The 17,977-nt window shown below is 53.8% G+C and overlaps 1 protein-coding gene and 1 pseudogene across 1 annotated transcript; one reads left to right on the top strand and one right to left on the bottom strand.

Annotated features, from left to right (window-relative positions):
* Positions 1-30: 30 nt before the first annotated feature.
* On the bottom strand, positions 31-3,121 carry LOC132480366 (chymotrypsinogen 2). The gene is made up of 7 exons (XM_060084533.1): positions 3,070-3,121; positions 2,202-2,305; positions 2,000-2,079; positions 1,579-1,657; positions 1,057-1,237; positions 845-978; positions 31-192 (listed from the first exon to the last, which is right to left on the bottom strand). Exons 1-7 carry the CDS (start codon positions 3,119-3,121, stop codon positions 31-33), a joined length of 792 nt encoding a protein of 263 aa, XP_059940516.1.
* Positions 3,122-13,312: 10,191 nt separating this feature from the next.
* On the top strand, positions 13,313-17,977 carry LOC132480127 (chymotrypsinogen B-like; annotated as a pseudogene).

Here is a 17,977-nt window from a genome sequence, read left to right as displayed (position 1 = left end):
CAGCAGGGAGGCCAGGGTGAAGCCTGGTCATCAGTTGGCTGCCAGGGTCTGCTGCACCCAGGGGATGAGTGCAGTGACGCGGGCATACACGCCGGGGCTGGAGACGGAGCAGGTGCCGCTGCCCCAGGACACGATGCCCACCAGGTTCCAGACTCCATCCTTCTGGCAGACCAGGGGGCCACCAGAGTCGCCCTGCAGGACAGGGAGGAGGGGGCTTGGATCTGGCAGCCCAGGTGGCCTGGCCCAGAGGCCCCTGAACGTTGTTCCCAGAGCCCAGTCCCAGGCCTGATAGCCAGTAGAAGCTCAGAACATGCATATGACAAGGATTATGAAAGAAACCACAGCAGCTCCTGTGGTTTGTGCCCCTGGAAGTCTGGGCCACCCCCTGGGGTGGGGTCCTAGAACAGAGGCTCAACAGAGCAGGTTTCATTGATAGGAGGAAAGCATGGGTGGTGCTGGCCGTGGGGCTACTGTGAGGGAGGAAGAGCTGCCAGACCCCTTCTGGAGCGCTGGACCACCATGCTCTGCTGCCCAGGCTGTGCACTGCACAATTCCAGGAGGTGCCATTACTCAGACTTTGATATTAGTGGAATCTTGCAGTATGGTGGCTCTGAGACCAGAGCCCCTTGCTCTGGCACCTCTCTGCTGAGGTCACTGATGACCCTCCAGGAGCCCTGTCTTCCCAACTACTCAGGCAGGAATGCACAGGGAGAGAGTGGCAGGCCCTAGAAAGAGGTCTGCCTGCTACTTCCATTTCCTCTCTCTTTGCCCGAGCCCTGGCCTGGGCTTTGGCCTGAACCCACCCCAGGCTGGGAGGGAAGGAAGGGAGCCTGGGAGGCCATACCATGCAGGAGGACACGCCGCTGGCGCCGGCGCAGATCATGCTCTTGGTGATCTTGTTGCCCCAGTATTTCTTGCATTCGGTGTTGGACAGGAGGGGCAGAGGTGCCTGCTGCAGCCTGTCGGGGGTGTCGGCATCTGGAAGGGCAGGGTGGGTGGTTAGTGACTGCTGCCCCCACCTCCCACCTGGCCAGCCAGTGGTCTCTCGTCACTCACTGGTGTGTTTGGTCAGGCCCCAGCCGGTTGTGACGCACAGCATCCCGGGGGGGAAGTAATCCCTAGCGCCGGGCAGGCACACGGCGGACACAGTCTTGGAGAAGCGCGCAGGCGTGGCCAGCTTCAGCAGGGTGATGTCGTTGCTGCTGGTGAACGGGTTGTACCTGGGGTTCTTGAAAACCTGTGGGGCAGGGCCAGACAGCTGCCTTTGGGGTCTGGGAAGAAGCCGACCGGGGCAGAACCTGGCGCCAGGCTACCCCTCACGGCCTCAGTGCTCCTCCGTGGACAATGGCCTGTTCAACTCGGCAGCTCCTTCCATGGCCCCAGGAGCCCGAGGCCCAGGCCCAAGGTGCAGACCTTCCCCTCATGGAGCCTTGCACACCCTGCTTTCTGCTTCGTCCCATCATGATGGGGTATTGGGGTGACCGGGAGGAGCTGGGGCCCTGGGGATTAGCCTGGGCTGCACACTCCCGAGGGTCCACCCTGCCTGGGGTCACACCTGGACCCCGGGGGCTGCCATACCTTGGCAATCTTCAACACCTGGATGTTCTCGGCGTCTGAGCCCTGGTCAAACTCCCCAGCCACAACCAGATGGGAGGTTCTGGAGAGGGCCAGAGAAAGGAGTGGTTCCTGATGTGAGGGGGGCATTTGGGGTGCAGGGTGCTTATGTGTGTGAGTGCACGCGTGTGCAGGCGTAATGCACATGCGTGTCTTTGTGTGTCTGCACACACGGCTGTGGTGTCAATCAGAGATGGAAGCTCAGAATCTCAACTGGGCCTACAGCCCGCCATGTGTTTTCCCAGGAACCCCTAGGACACTGGAAAGACCTGGGTTTGCTACACATTTCCAAATAAGAAACTGGGAAATGAAGGCGTTTAAGGGCAAGTCCTCAGTGCTGGAGGAAACCACCCCAAGGGGTTTCTTGGGGACCCCGGGCTCTCACCTGACACTGCAGTGGGCGGCGGTGGCCACCCAGTCCTTGCCGATGAGGGAGCCCCCGCAGAAGTGGAAGCCAGTGCTGTCCTGGAGGAAGATGGGGAGGGTCAGCCCCACCCAGACACCAGCAAAACCAGTCTGGGCAGCAGCCCCCAGCTGGGCTAATACCCCAGTGCATCCCCCTACTCGTGTGCAGAATTCCCCCTCACCTGCAGGGACACCTGCCAGGGCCAGGAGCCGGGGACAGCGTCCTCCCCATTGACGATCCTGGACAGGCCGCTCAGCACAGGGTTGATGGCAGGGACCCCGCAGCCTGAGGGTGGAAGTATGGAGTGAGGGGCGGAGGCCAAGGTCCCACCCAGGACTCACCGCCCCAGGAATACTCCGGGGACAATTCAGGCTGACATGTGCTCCAGCCCAGACAAGCCCAACAGGCTGAGCTTGAGGTGGTGGCAGGGCCAAAGCCTGGGCTGGGAGGCCCTATCACTGCCTACCTTAACCACTCTGAGTCTCAGTTTTCCCACCAGCAAAATGGGGATCTTACAGTTGCTAACTTCACAGAGTTGGTATAATAAGGATGAAAGATGCTTTGCTTTAGCAGACAAAGCGGGCAAAGCAGGAACTCGCTCAGTTCCTGGCACACAGTGAACAAAAGTTTAAAAGTTTAAAAGGGCTGGTTCAAGGGCATGAAAGGGCTGACGGGGGCCAAGCCACACTTGCTCATCATCTGAGCCTGCTTGGGAGCCACCAACTATTCACAGAGCTTTCTGTCCCTCTGGAATTGCTGCCCCTTCTTGCACACGATGCGAGGCCCCAGGAAGGTCCACCTCCACTGCGGGGGCCTCACACTGGCTGGTCTGGTCCAGTCCTCCCAGCATTCTCATTGTAGAGATGGAGCTGGTGAGGCTCAGAGAGGGAGAAAGACTCGCTCAGGCTCACACCACCACGCACAACTGAACTGGGAGCAGGGACCCCACTGCTCCTTGCTGGCCTTGGGGTTGGTGGGGCCAGCACCCCTTCCAGCAGTTGGTGGAAGGGTAGACAGCCTTCCCGGCCTCTGCCTGCCCTGGTGCTCACCAAAGGCCGTGCCCAGGAGGGCGCAGCAGGAGAGGAGCCAGAGGAAGGTCATGGTTCCGCAGTCAGGGAGGTGTAGGCCGCATGCCTGGAGGGCTCCCCATTATATCCCTGTGCACCAGGCTGTTATCTGAAGACCTTGAGGTGATAATCCCTTTCCTGGGCATGTGTCCCAGTGGGCAGGATATGCCAGAGCAGGGCTGGCATCAGGGCCTGGGATGGCAGCAGCTGGGGCCAGGATCTAGGGCAAAGTTGGGGCCAAACAAGGTGGCTCCCTACCCACAGCTAAGGGGAAGGGGACATTCAGGTTTCCTCCTCCAGGCCCTACCTCTAGAGGGGCCCTGCGGGCAGCAGCCAGGCCTGGGCCGGATTTGAGCCCCAGCCGATTCTCTCATGGTCTGGAGGACCTTGGACAAGTAATTTAGTTCGTCTGCAGTTGTTCAAAACCCCATGGGCAGTATGGTCAAGTAGGGGGAGGGGCAGGGACCAAAGCATGGTGAGGGCACAGGTGACCAGTGGGCTGAGGATGCTCCCCTAGTCTTAGGATGGCCAAGAAGGCTCAATGGCTCAGTTCAATATCAGTGGCAGTCACGTGGGCTGGTTCAGAGGGCAAGCCGCCCCGCTGCCCGTTCACATGGAGCCAGGCCGCTCCACCCAGGCATCCTGCCCTTGGAATTGAGTACATGGTGTTCAGGCGCAGGACTGGGCCCAGGGCCAGCCAGGGGGCCTCTGCTATCATCCCAGCAAGAGCTTCTGGAGGCTACACCAGGCAGGAAAGCAGGGGGCAAGGAGGCCTGTTTCAGGTGGGCAGCAGGGCCCTTTCCCAGCAACTGGGAAACTGGGGAGGGAGAAATGTGAAGGTGAGACTGCCAGGCACAGGGCAAGTACCCCAAGACACATAGGTAAAACGATATCTTATGGCTATTTTTAATTTCCATTGCATTGATGATTGTAGTGTGGTGGGTCACAGGTTTCAGCACAAAACAGCTGTGGGGCCTTGGGCAAGTTACCCTCTCTGATCCCATTTCTAAATATGTAAAATGGGGATCCTTAGAGCAAGGGTCCCGCTTTATGAAAGGGCACAGTCCATACTGAGTGTGCTGGGACCAGGCCTAGCACAGTCCACGCTGGTCAGACCTGGTACTTCTCCTCCTTGATTTGCCTGTGGGGTCCCTTTGTGCGTTCTAGAAGACTGCCAATGACAGGGAGGGATGGCCACAGTGCATTAGGTGGGAAAGCAGGGCACGAAACAGGATGCAGAGTGTGGCCCCATCTGTATGAAACCCACCACTTGTGCAATTCCATCCATCCCATCAACCAGCGCTTACCAGGCCCCTGCTGGAACAGAACAAACAAAAGAAAGAAACACAAATTCCTGACTTACAAGCTTAGGTGGGAAAGGGGTGGGGAGTTTATGGAAAAGAGTTTAAAAAAAAAAGTAAAATATACATTACTACCAGCTAAGGAGTTATTATTATTATTATTATTATTATTATTATTATTATTATTATTATTATTATTAATACCGAGGCAGGAGGGCCTCACTCCGAAGGGGCATTAAGTTGAGACCTAAGAGTTTGCAAAGCTATCTGGGTGCAGACGGTGTGCAGGGAGAGGGAACAGGGAGGGCAAAGGCCTGGTGGAGGGAGCCTGGGTGGCACCAAGAGCCGAGAGGACACGCGGCAGGGCGGAGAGGCCAAGGGGCCGACAGAGGAGGGCCCTGGTGAAGGTACAGGGCTGTCCCGAGTGGCTGCCAAGATGCGAGGTGGCAGCCGCCGGGCCTGAGTGGGGGAGGGGCGTGGCCGGTGAGGGAGGGCACGCGGCGGCTCGAACCCACCCTTGGCTGTGGCCTTGGGAGCCGACAGCTGGTCCGGGTCCTGCCCGTCCAGCGCCCCCTGCTCATGGTTGCCAGAGACCTGGGAACTCGCGCAGCTGCGGGTGGGGGCGGGGAAGGCGGCCCCCGCAGGTGCTCGACTCCTGCTGGGGGCGGGGCCAAAGCTGACTGAGGCCGTGCGCGCGGACCTCCACCCGCCCCGCCCCCTCGCCTGGCGTATCGACCCGAGAGACTGCGCACTCCGCAGATTCCCCCGACCCCGAGGAAGAACGCGTAAGCTCAGAGTGTTAGGTGCCCCCCATTCTCCAAAACGCCGGGCCCTGAACTTCCTGCCTCTGGGCCTTTTCCCGCTCTGTTCCCTCCCTTTAGAAGTCCCACCGCCCTTCCGGCCCCGGCCCTGGCCGTGAGCTCCGCCTTGTATGCAGCAGTTCAGCCTTGGCTATGGCTGGCCAGCGGCAAAGCAGGCATCAGTCAGAGGCCATGGATGAGTCGATGGATCTCTGGACCCAGAAGTTGTTTAGCCAATCAAGTTTACAGTAAGGAGCATTTTCCTGGGTTCACTTTGTCGCTGATACTTTTCTCTCCCATCCTCGGGTTTGGAACCTTGCCTCATCGCTAGACTCCTGGAGCCCAGCCGTCTCTGCTCATGCAAACTCCCAGGGAGAAGGTACCGCCTTGTTCGCGGGTTGTCTGCCACGTCAGAAAACCTTCACTCTGCACCTGTTACCTCGTTGCAGGTATGTGGCGTCTAGTGTGTTTAATGGGCAGTGCTGAAATCAGCCCACGAACAGGTGTAAATCAAAGAAAGTCACTCAGGAGAAGACCCAATGCACGGGGACCCTCATGGGGTCTGCTCTCTCCCAGGCAGCCTGGGTTTGGGGAAAGAGCTTTGCTGGGGGCAGGGGGCCCTAATCCAATCCCTGCCCAGCCACCTCCTGGGATTTGGCCTTGGGGGCAGTGTTGTGTCAGGGTTCCAGGTCCTGACTGGGCGGCGGGGCAGTGCGCATGCGTCCCTCCAGGACCCGCATCTCTGAGACTGTGCCATCTTCTTCGAGGCAGGAACTCAGAAGTCAGTTTTCTTAGATGAAGGAGCTACTCCTCTTGAAGTCGTGCCACTGAGGGGGTCAAATCCCAACCCTCTGTTTCACTAAAAATAAGATATATTGAAGTATAATTTACACATGGTGAAATGCACAGATCTTAAGTGAAGAGATGGATAAATATATATATATATATTTTTTTTGCAGTACGCGGTCCTCTCACTGTTGTGGCCTCTCCTGTGGCACAGGCTCCGGACGTGCAGGTTCAGCGCAGGCTCAGCGGCCATGGCTCATGGGCCCAGCCACTCCGCGGCATGTGAGATCTTCCCGGACCGGGGCACGAACCCCTGTCCCCTGCATCGGCAGGCAGACTCTCAACCACTGCGCCACGAGGGAAGCCTGAGACGGATAAATTTTGACATATACATACCATAGTGTAACAAACTCCACAACCACGATATAAAATATCATCACCCCCACCATACAGCATGCTGTCTTTGTGTCTGGATTCTTTCACTCCACCAGATGGTTTTGTGATTCACTTGTGTTCCTGCCTGTATCAGCAGTGTGTTCCTTCTTATTGCTGAGTGGTGTTTCACTTCATAAGCACACCACACTTTATGCACCCATTCTCTGGCTAGGACATTTGGGCTGTTACCCCTCCCCCACCCCACTCCCTTTTTGCTCCTTGTAATGAAGTGATTCTCAGCCCTAAACATAGGCAGGCAAGAAATGTAGATTTCTTTATTTTTCTATTAGAGAATGAAATTTGAATTTCGATCCTTTATTCTGCCAGGAGTCTCACTGGAGAGTCTAACAAAGAGACTGTTTCTAAAGGTGTGGCCAGGGCTTAGGGAAACCATAGGAGGTGCAGGTCAGCTTAGGGCTAGGGTCAGTGGGCCTGGAAACGCAAGAGTGGTTACCTGGCCCCTGGGGAGGGCGATATGCAAGGGGGAGGCCGCCAACAGGAGCTTGGCCTTTGTGGAAATCAGTGAAGACCACCCAAATGAGAACGAGTAGAGGCTGTTCATTCAGAGCTTGCTATAGCCTGGGAGTCAGGCAGCATCACTTGTAGCATCACTTTTCCATTCCCACCAGTAATGTATGAGGATTCCAATTTCTGCACAGCCTTGCCAAAACTTATTTTCTATTTAAAAAATTAGAGGTGTGGGGGATTCCCTGGTGGCGCAGTGGTTGAGAGTCCGCCTGCCGTTGCAGGGGACACGGGTTTGTGCCCCGGTCCGGGAAGAACCCACATGCCGCGGAGTGGCTGGGCCCGTGGGCCATGGCCGCTGAGCCTGCGTGTCTGGAGCCTGTGCTCCGCAACGGGAGAGGCCACAACAGTGAGAGGCTCGCGTACTGGAAAAAAAAAAAGGTGTGAAGGGATATCTCACTGTTTTTTTTTCAATTTTCAAAATTGTGCTAAAATACATATAATATAAAATTTACCATCTTAATCATTTTTAAGTGGACAGCTCGGAATGTACTAAGTGCATTCATATTGTTGTGCAACCATCACCGCCATCCATCTCCAGAACTCTTTTCTAATTGAAGTGCAGTTGATGTGCAATATTGTATGTTACAGGTGTACAATATAGTGATTCACAATTTTTAAAGGTTATACTCCATTTATAGTTATTGTAAAATATTGGTTGTATTTCTCATGTTGTACAGTGTGTCCTTGTAGCTTTTTTGTGTTTTCTTCCCCCAACCTCCCTGCCATGGCATGGGGGGAGGGTCTTAGTTCCCCTGACCGAGGATTGAACCTGTGCCCCCTGCAGTGGGAGCGAGGAGTCTTAACCACTGGGCCACCAGGGAAGTCCCCCATGGAACTTGTTTTATACATAATAGTTTGTACCTCTTAATCCTCTACCCCTATATTGCCTCTCCCCCCAGAACTCTTCTCATCTTGTAAAACTGAAACTCTATATCCGTTAATCTATAACTCTCCTACCCCCAGCCCCAGGCAACTAGCATTGACTTGACTATCCTCAGTAACTGGTATAAGTGGGACCATACAGTATTTATCTTTTTGTGATTAGCTTATCTCACTTGGCATAATGTCCTCCAGGTTCATCCATGATGTAGCATATGTCAGAATTTTCTCTTTTTGGGTCTGAATAATACTCCATTGTTTATATATATACCACATTTGGTTTATTCATTCATTGGCCAATGGATACTTGGGTTGCTTCCTCGTTTTAGCTACTGTAAATAATACTGCTATAAATATGGGTGTACAAATATCTTTTTGTAATATTTATTTAATTTTTTAAGTGAAGTAGACTTGATTTACAATGTTGTGTTAATTTTGCTGTACAGCAAAGCGACTCAGTTATACACATATGTACATTCTTTTTAAAAAAATTATTTATTTATTTATTTATTTATGGCCGCGCTGGGTCTTCGTTGCTGCGCATGGGCTTTCTCTAGTTGTGGCGAGCTGTGGCTGCTCTTCGTTGCAGTGCACAGGCTTCTCATTGTGGTGGCTTCTCTTGTTGCGGAGCATGGGCTCTAGGCGCGCGGGCTTCAGTAGTTGTGGCACGCGGGCTCAGTAGCTGTGGCTTGCGGGCTCTAGAGCGCAGGCTCAGTAGTTGTGGCACACGGGCTTAGTTGATCCGCGGCATGTGGGATCTTCCCGGACCAGGGCTTGAACCCATGTCCCCTGCACTGGCAGGCGGATTCTTAACCACTGTGCCACCAGGGAAATCCCTATACATTCTTTTTTCATATTCTTTCCATTATGGTTTATCCCAGAATATTGAATATAGTTCCCTGTGTTGTACAGTAGGACCTTGTTGTTTATCCATTCTATATGTAATAGTTTGCATTTACTAACCCCAAACTCCCAGTCCATCCCTCCCCCATCCCCTCCCCCTCCCCCTTGGCAACCACAAGTCTGTTCTCTATGTCTGTGAGTCTGCTTCTCTTTTGTAGATAGGTTCATTTGTGGCATATTTTAGATTCCATGTATAAGTGATAGCATATGGTAGTTATTTGTCTTTCTCTTTCTGACTTATTTCACTTAGTATGATAATCTCTAGCTGCATCCATGTTGCTGCAAATGGCATTATTTTGTTCTTTTTTATGGCTGAGTAATATTCCATTGTATATACGTACCACATCTTCTTTATCCATTCATCTGTCAGTGGACATTTAGGTTGTTTCCATGTCTTGGCTATTGTGAATAGTGCTGCTATAAACATAGAGGTGCATATATCATTTTGAATTATAGTTTTGTCTGGATATATGCCCAGGAGTTGGATTGCTGGATCATATGGAAATTCTATTTTTAGTTTTCTGAGGAACCTCCATACTGTTTTTCATAGTGGCTGCACCAATTTACATTCTCACCAACAGTGTAGGAGGGTTCCCTTTTCTCTACACCCTCTCCAGCATTTGTTATTTGTAGACTTTTTAATGATGGCCATTCTGACCAGTGTGAGGTGGTACCTCATTGTAGTTTTGATTTGCATTTCTCTAATAATTATCGATGTTGTGCATCTTTTCATATACCTATTGGCCATCTGGATGTCTTCTTTGGAGAAATGTCTCCCCCCAGCCCCAGGCAACTAGCACTGAATTTGGCTATTCTAAGTACCTGATGTAAGTGGGATCATACAGTATTTGATTTTTTGTGATTAGCTTATTTCACTTGGCATAATGTCCTCCAGGTTCATCCATGATGTAGCATATGTCAGAATTTTCTTCCTTTTTGGGTCTGAATAATATTCCATTGTGTGTGTGTGTGTGTGTTTATATATTTATATATATATATATATATATATACCCCATTTTGTTTATTCATTCATCCATCAATGGACACTTGGGTTGCTTCCATGTTTTAGCCACTGTAAATAGTGTTGCTATGAACATGGGGGTACAGATATCATTTTGAGACCCTGCTTTTAATTCTTTTGAGTATATACCCGGAAGTGGGATTGTGGGATCATATGGTAAATCTATTTTTAATTTGTTGAGGAATTACCATATTGTTTTCCACAGTGGCTGTACCATTTTACATTCTCATCAATAGTGCACAAGGGTTCCAATATCTCCACTCCAGTTCTTACTAATTTCTGTTTTTTGTTGTTGTTGTTTATATTAGCCATCCTAATGAGTGTGAATTGATACCTCGCTGTAGTTTTGATTTGCATTTCCCTAAAGACTGGTGATTTTGATCACTTTTTTATGTGCTCATTGGCCATCTGTGTGACTCCTCAATATCTATGATCACCCCTGTTGCTGTAGGAACTGAGTACCCCAGCCACATGACCGCCAGGGCCTGTTTCCACCTGCACTTCAGCCTCTGCCGCCTCCCGTGTTAATCTGAGTAATTGTGATGCCACTGCGTGCCATGGGCCACCAGGTCTCATCCTCCCTGGCAAAGTTGTCCATGGACCACTCCAGTGTGTGAGCTAACCAATCCCAGAATCCCGTGTTCAGTGGTCCCGGGGCCACGGTTACTGTATCAGTCATGGTCGTGCCTGAGAAAAGGTGGCACGTTCAAACTGGGTTATTTGAGGAAAGTTTGAAAAAAGGGAATTTTTACAAAGGTGTGGGCAGGGTTTAGGGAACCAACAAAGGATAGTGAGGTGCACAGAGTTCTAGCAACAATGGGGACACACCTAGAGCTGAAGGGACACAGCGGGAGCAGTTGTGGAACCCAGAAAGGGTGGCTGTGCAGACAGGGCCACCTGAAAGGAGCCGAGCCGTCCATGGCCTCTGCAGAGGGAGACAGCCAGCCCACAGCAGCCTCCCAGGGAGGGAACCCAGAGAATAAATACCCGACTTCTCTCTCCTCCCCCGTCTCCGGCTCTGACCCCAACAGGAAGCCTGAGAGCCTGGAAGCTGTTCTGCAGTCTTGTCCCTGAGGGTCAGTCTTGCTGTAGGCCAGCAAGGTGGAGAAGGATGGAGAGTGGATCTGAAGGGGAAAATGGAAGACATCCACAACCATTCTTACAGCTATTCTGTATCACTTAAGATGCTGCTAGTAATAGAACAGGTGGCTAACAGTGGCTAAGCAACAGTGGTTTGCTTTCCTCACACAGCAGGGATCTGGAGGTGTGCAGTTGTAGGCTTTTGCTCAGCACTGGGCTATGGTGTGGTCCTGGTCAGGGTCTTTCTTCTCTGGTCTCAAGATGGTGGCCAAGGTGCCAAGCACCACATCCTCTCAGGACTCAGCCAAAGTGCAGGAGGAGAAGGGCTGGGTTTCTCCTCACCTCTTTGCCTCCACGGGATTATGTTCATCAGAGCTCTCCCCCCACCGCCCCCAGAGCTGGGGTGGGTTGACCCTCCAGGGGAACCCTCCACAAGGACGAGAAAGGGGAGATGGCTTTAGGTGAGTGGCAAAGGCTGTCCCTCCTTGTGACAGGACGGTCACCCTGCTCCCAGGGAGTACTCACCTCATGGTCTGGTTTGAACGAGGGGATGGGTGGGGCAAAAAGGGATCGTTCAAAGTAAAAAACACACCAGCAAATGTGCACAAATCTCTGTGGGCCAGGGAAACGCTCCCTCCCCTGTGATATACCCTCCAAGGCCATATCCCTCCTGTATTCTACCCCGCCAAGAGTTTACTTTCCCAACAGACCTCAAGGGCCAGTGACCTCGGGCTGCTTCTGTTTTCTGCTCTGGAAAAGTCCCCGAGGCAAGGAAAATACAAATGTCTTTTCTACCTGCTTGAAATGAGTGAAGGAAAAACAAAACACAACAGCAAATGTTAATATTTACATAAATTACCTTGGCCTGGAATTCAATATGGATTCCTTATGCTCAAAGCCAGGGCTGACATCCCTGGCCTGAACCCAGTCTGTTAAAATATCAAAAAGCTTCAGACCCAGTTACCAAGCAGCTGCTGGCCCCAGTCTGTTTGCCCCCTGAAATTTGGCTGTCTCCGCCGTCCCCCAGAGAACAGCGTTCAGGGCCTCCGCGGGCCAGTCCCTGCCCAAGCCACTGTTTTCCCAGGTCAGAGCTTCTGCTCAACAGTGGTTAAGTAGTTTGAACATCCCCCTGCAGAGAACACACGACTCTAAAACAAAATTAAATTTACAACTCAAAACTAAAGTTACAACTCAGAGACAAAACTTCAAAACTAATCAAGTCCAAATCAAGATCTGTGACATTGTCCCGCTTGCTCTGACCCACTTCTCCCTAGATGACCATGGCCCTGTAGCCCTGGAGGCCTTGGAAGTAGATGCAGTTCACCCAGTCAGCACATTTTCCTTCTCAGACTGGCTCAGCGGTGAGGCCCAGGCTGGATTGTCCAGAGCAGCAGCTTTCTGGACCCTCTCCAGGTTTCTCAGACTCACCGTGTTCTTTTCTTGTTTGTTTCATGTCTGTGTCTCTCACTGGGGTCTTGGACCCATGAGGGCAGGGGTGCCCTGTGCTCTGTTCCTGTGGGTGCTCCAGTGTCCAGATCAGGCGCTGTCCCAGGGGAGAGAAGGAACTTGTGCCCATGGCGCTGAGAAGTCTCCTGGCCTCCACTTACGACAAACGCATCACCGGTGTATTACCTACATCTGTCCTCTTCTCATTGTTCTGTGACAGTTAAAATCGTTTTTCTGTTTTCTCCATGTGTCATTTGATGGTGTGAAATCAAAGCCCCATTTTATATGAAACTCAAGCGTTATGCAATGACCAGTTCCTTAAGTTGAGAATTATCACAGGAGAAGAGAATTCGGTTGAGCTCAGCGGCAGATAAGGGACAGCCAGTCAGCATGTTTGCTAGCCTGTGACCCGCCCACAGCCACCGATGGGGGTGATTCCTTCATGCCTACATGTGTCCTCATGCAGGCTCTGAAGCTGCTTGGCTGGGCTGGTTTCAAGGGGACCCTCTGGATGACACAGCATTTCTGTATGATACTACACTTTAAAAAAGATTATTTAATTAATTATTTATTTATTTGCCGCGCCGCGAGGCATGTAGGATCACAGCGTGTGGGATCTTAGCTCCCCGACCAGGGATCGAACCCGTGCCCCCTGCAGTGGAAGCACGGAGTCCTAACCACTGGGCCGCCAGGTAAGTCCCAACCCGAGTCTCACACTGAAAACCCTCTTCTCTGATAACACGAGGCCCCCAGTGATGACCACCTGGGATTCTTTGGACCCCACGGTGGGGTTGCCTAAGGTTCCTGGGTGACACTGTGCCAGGGCAGCTGCCCTTTTCCCAGGGGCTGGATGTCCCCGGCTGAGAGCCAATACAGGCTTCGAGGGGGGCTCGGTTCCCCCCCGCCGTCCTGCTTATCGCCCAAGGTTCCTGGATAACAGGAGGGTGGCTCTCAGGCATCTCTGGCTGGGCTGGGCCTGTGGGGTCCCAGGGGGTGTAAAAGGAGCCACTGGGGCAGGTGCCCCATATCTCCCTGACTGTAGCAGCATGGCCTTTCTCTGGCTCCTCTCCTGCTTCGCCCTCGTGGGGGCCGCCTTCGGTGAGCGCTGGGGCTAGGGGTGCCAGCCAGATCTGGGAGGGGGCTGAGGAGTAGTTCCCTGAGCCCCTAATGGCACCGCAGAGAGGCCCCATCAGAGGCTGGAGGGGCTCTGTCTGGAGCAACCTGGGGGCCTGGCCAAGAGGGAGATCTGAGCCCCCTTCCCTGCTCCCTTGGGCCTCACACCCTGACAGGCAATGGAGCCTGCAGGGAGGAGAGGGGTCCTTCTGGAGCTTTCTGAGCCCTCACACCCTGCACTGGAAGGGTGGAAAAGGCCAGTCTGGGCCGCACTGAGATCTGAGGCCCCAGAAGTGGCTCAAGTTGGGGAGCTGTGGGCAGAGAAGGGTGTGGTAGCAAGAGCCCTCCCACGGCCTCCACCTGGGGTTTTTATTTACTGTCCTGGGCACTTGCTAAGCGTTTCATTTTCTATTAAAAAAAGATGAAATAGTGAAAAATACAAAAAATAATATGACATCCATGTACCTTCCATTGGGATTTAGCAAATGTTATCTTTTTCCAGATTTGCTTCAGGTGTTTCTTTTTATTTTTTATTTATTTTTTTTTTTGCGGTATGCGGGCCTCTCACTGTTGTGGCCTCCCCCGTTGCGGAGCACAGGCTCCGGATGCGCAGGCTCCGGACGCGCAGGCTCAGCGGCCATGGCTCACGGGCCCAGCCGCTCCGCGGCATATGGGATCCTCCCAGACCGGGGCACGAACCCGTATCCCCTGCATCGGCAGGCGGACTCTCAACCACTTGCGCCACCAGGGAGGCCCAGGTGTTTCTTTTTAAAACGTAAAACAGATTCAGCTGAAGTCCCCTCTCCTCCTCGGAAGGTGATCCCTATTCTGAGCTCACTGTGTATCATTTCTGTGTGGGATTTTACAAATTTACTACACATTCATAAATCCATAAACACAGTATAACATTTGTAAAAACTTACATGAACTGTATTATCCACTACATCAGGCTTATAACATGCCTTTTCCCACCCGGGTGGTTTTAGATTTATCCCGGTTAATATGATGACCCAGCTCGTTCACTTTAATCTCTGTAAAACACTCAGCTGTGTGAATACATCACAGCTGATATTCTAATCTTCTTGCTATTACAAAAAAATGGATTATGTTGATGACATATGTTTTGGTGATAACAAAACAGTGAGTGGCTGGTGCATCCCCCTGTCCCCACGGGCAGGATGCCGGTCTGGGCATGCAGCAAGGCCTACATGACCCCCGGGTGGCCTGGCTGTTCGTAAGGGCTGTACCTGCCCAACTTTCCTTACTGTCGCCAAATTGTAAAACCTGTATACAGGTGCCGAGAACTCACCTGGTCCTGACACAGCAAATGCGTCAGGGACACATTAAGTACACCTGACTTTTCTCATTGTTTTGTGACAATTCAGGTCCTTTGTTTTCAGTTTCCTCAATGTGTCCTTTTACAGCATGGAATCAAAGTCCCGTTTTATTAAATAATTGACTAAAACTTTATACAATGAAGAGATCCTGAAATCTCTGGGACTAGTGAATTCAGTGTAAAACATACTCCCGTCGCCTGTCAGAATTCTGGGTTCCCCAGGGGCTGGGGTTATCAGATTTTAATTCCACCCCCCAGGCCCCACCAATCTAATGGGTGAGCTTTGACTTGTGAGGTGAGATTGTTTGCTCCCCAGTTTACTGAGGAAAATGAGCATCAGGGATTCAGTGACTGGTCTGAGGCTTCACAGCAAGGAAGGGTGGGCCTAGGAGTCTAGGCAGGACAGTCCGATTTCTCAGCCTGTTTTCTGCTCTTTCAGGCGGGGTGGCCCTGGGTGGGAGCAGCCCTGTTCCTCTGCATCCCTGGATGGGCCACTGGGGTCAGCAGGCTGTATGTGGGGATCCTTGAGCCCACGGGTGGAAGGCACCAGGGGAAGTTTTTTGGAGGAGGGGGGAGTGTGGCAGAGGGTCCTGAGTCAGCCTGGGCAGCTGAGCTACAAACCAGGATTTCTGCAGACTGGCTCCGGGGTCTCAAACCTTCCCCGTCCCCTCGCCCTCCTCAGGCTGCGGGGTCCCTGCCATCGACCCTGTGCTGAGTGGCCTGTCCAGGATTGTCAACGGGGAGGATGCTGTCCCCAGCTCCTGGCCCTGGCAGGTGTCCCTGAAGGTGAGGGGGGAATTCTGCACATGAGTGGGAGGATGCACTGGGGTATCAGCCCAGCTGGGAGCTGCTGCCCAGATTGGTTTTGCTGGTGTCCGGGCGGGGCTGACCCTCCGATCTTCCTCTAGGACAGCACTGGCTTCCACTTCTGCGGGGGCTCCCTCATCAGTGAGGACTGGGGTCAAGTGAGGGCTCGGGCTCAGGGTTCTGCTTTGGGCTCCAGTCTGGGGTGGGGGAGGGGAGTAGGGCACATTCTCAGTCCTCAACCCCCATGTGATTCCCCCAGAACCTCTGACCTGGTGGTGGCCGGGGAGTTTGACCAGGGCTCAGACGCCGAGAACATCCAGGTCCTGAAGATTGCCAAGGTACGCCCAGGCCCCGCTGGGCCGGCCCGGGATCAGTCACGGGGCTGCAGGCAGGAGCAGGGGGACAAAGACCCTTCGGCCGCTTGAGAGACAGGAGCCAAGGGCTGATGAGGCCAGTCTCAGGATTCTCATTCTGGGCTCCAGTGGGTCTGTTTCCGCTGAATGGATCGCCAGGAAAGGAGCCGGTCTCCTTCAAACCTGCAGATCCCCGACTTAACACAGGGCCTTACCTCGTCTTTCTGGGCCCCACCCGCAGGTTTTCAAGAACACCAAGTTCAGCATGCTCACTGTCCGAAACGACATCGCCCTGCTGAAGCTGGCCGCGCCCGCGCGCTTCTCCGAGACCGTGTCCGCTGTGTGCCTGCCCAGCGCCAACGACGACTTCCCCGCCGGGACGCTGTGTGCCACCACGGGCTGGGGCAAGACCAAGTACAATGGTGAGCGGGCTGTGGCCTTTCCATCCACGAGGCGTGTCCGGGGTAGGGGCTGCCTGAGCCGCGGGAGTCTCCAGGTGGGACACGTGTGGCTCTTTTTAAAATGTTTTGGTCTAAATTCCTATACAGTCATCAATCTTTCCATTTCTTTATTTAAAATGCTCTTAATTAAAAGCCTACCAGACATGAATAAAAATGAAGGTTAATAATATATACGTAAACAGTTTCTGAAGAAACATGTAAGTACCAGCAAGTCTCCCCACCTCTCACCTGCAAGGAGAGGGACAGCCCCGATTTCCCTCCAGACTGAGGGCGGTGCGTCCAGCACCCCTGAAGTCTGGGCCCGGAGTCCAGTGACCTGGTCGGATTCGGGCCTGAGCGCCCAGGTGCCCCCCCCCGCCCCCCGCAGGTTCTTCCTCGGTGTCCTGAGTTCTTCTGACCCGGCCATGGCCCACCGGCTGGTCCCGTAACAGGACAGAAGCAGCCGGGAAAGGGCAGCAGGAGGGAGGTGCTCCCTCGGGGGTCCCCTCCAGTGTCCCCGGTCAGAAGGACGTCCATCCCCTTCCCTGGGGGGGAAGGACGGCCCCCTCCGACCACACACAGTGGCCGGCAGGGCCCAGAGTGCACGGGGCTCCGAGGCGGGACTTGCTGCAACAACTGCTGGAAGCACAGTCCCCGCTGCCTGGTGTGGAATCGCAGAGGAGCCGCGTCCCGGACTCTTTGAAGGTGTCAGGGAAGGTTCGAAGCTCGGTGTCCACAATCATCACGATGGAGGAAGACTAGGACCGTGCAGGGGGAGGGCAGGGCTCAGGCGGCCCCTGGTCTCTTCTCCCCAGGGGTGGGCTGGTGGGATGAGGGGCCCTGACCGCACGCCCTCTGTCCTTCCAGCTCTCAAGACCCCCGACAAGCTGCAGCAGGCGACCCTGCCCATCGTGTCCAACGCCGACTGCAGGAAGTACTGGGGCAGCAAGATCACCGACGTGATGATCTGTGCGGGCGCCAGCGGCGTCTCCTCCTGCATGGTATGGCCTGGGTCCACCACCCTGCCCGCCCTCACTGACCGCGCCTCCCCTGGCCAGGCCAGGAGGCCCACTCCTCTCTGCCATGACCTGTCTAACTTCATGCCCTGCCTAGTGCCCCAGTGAAGGGCTGGACCAGCCCTATCCGATGCCCCTGGTGGGGGCCGGCTCTGGCCAGGTGTGGTGTGGGGCTTCCCAGGCGTATTTAATCTCACACCAACCCCACGAGCTGGACGCTTCAGCCTATTTTACAGATGATGGGGAGGCTGAGAGGATAAGCCACCTGCCCCAGGCCCTCCAGGAGTGGGTGGCAGAGCCGGGGCTGCCATCTGAGCAGATCTGAGTCTCTTGTGCACAACCACTGGGCCCCCACCTGTGCTTTGTCTGCACCCCCTGGACTTGCCAGGTCAGGGCACACCAGGGCCCTGGTACTCCCTTTCAGGCTTGAACACAAGTCCTATCTCCTCCTGCAGGGTGACTCTGGTGGCCCCCTGGTCTGCCAGAAGGATGGAGCCTGGACCCTGGTGGGCATCGTGTCCTGGGGCAGTGGCACTTGTTCCATATCAACACCTGCTGTGTACGCCCATGTTACTGCACTCATCCCCTGGGTACAGCAGATCCTGGCCACCAGCGGAGCCCAGGGCTCCTGCCATCCCAACCCTGA

The sequence above is a fragment of the Mesoplodon densirostris genome, chromosome 19 (assembly GCF_025265405.1).
Source record: "Mesoplodon densirostris isolate mMesDen1 chromosome 19, mMesDen1 primary haplotype, whole genome shotgun sequence".
In the NCBI taxonomy this organism is placed as follows: Eukaryota; Metazoa; Chordata; class Mammalia; order Artiodactyla; family Ziphiidae; genus Mesoplodon; species Mesoplodon densirostris.
This window is presented reverse-complemented; position numbering and strand designations above follow the sequence as displayed.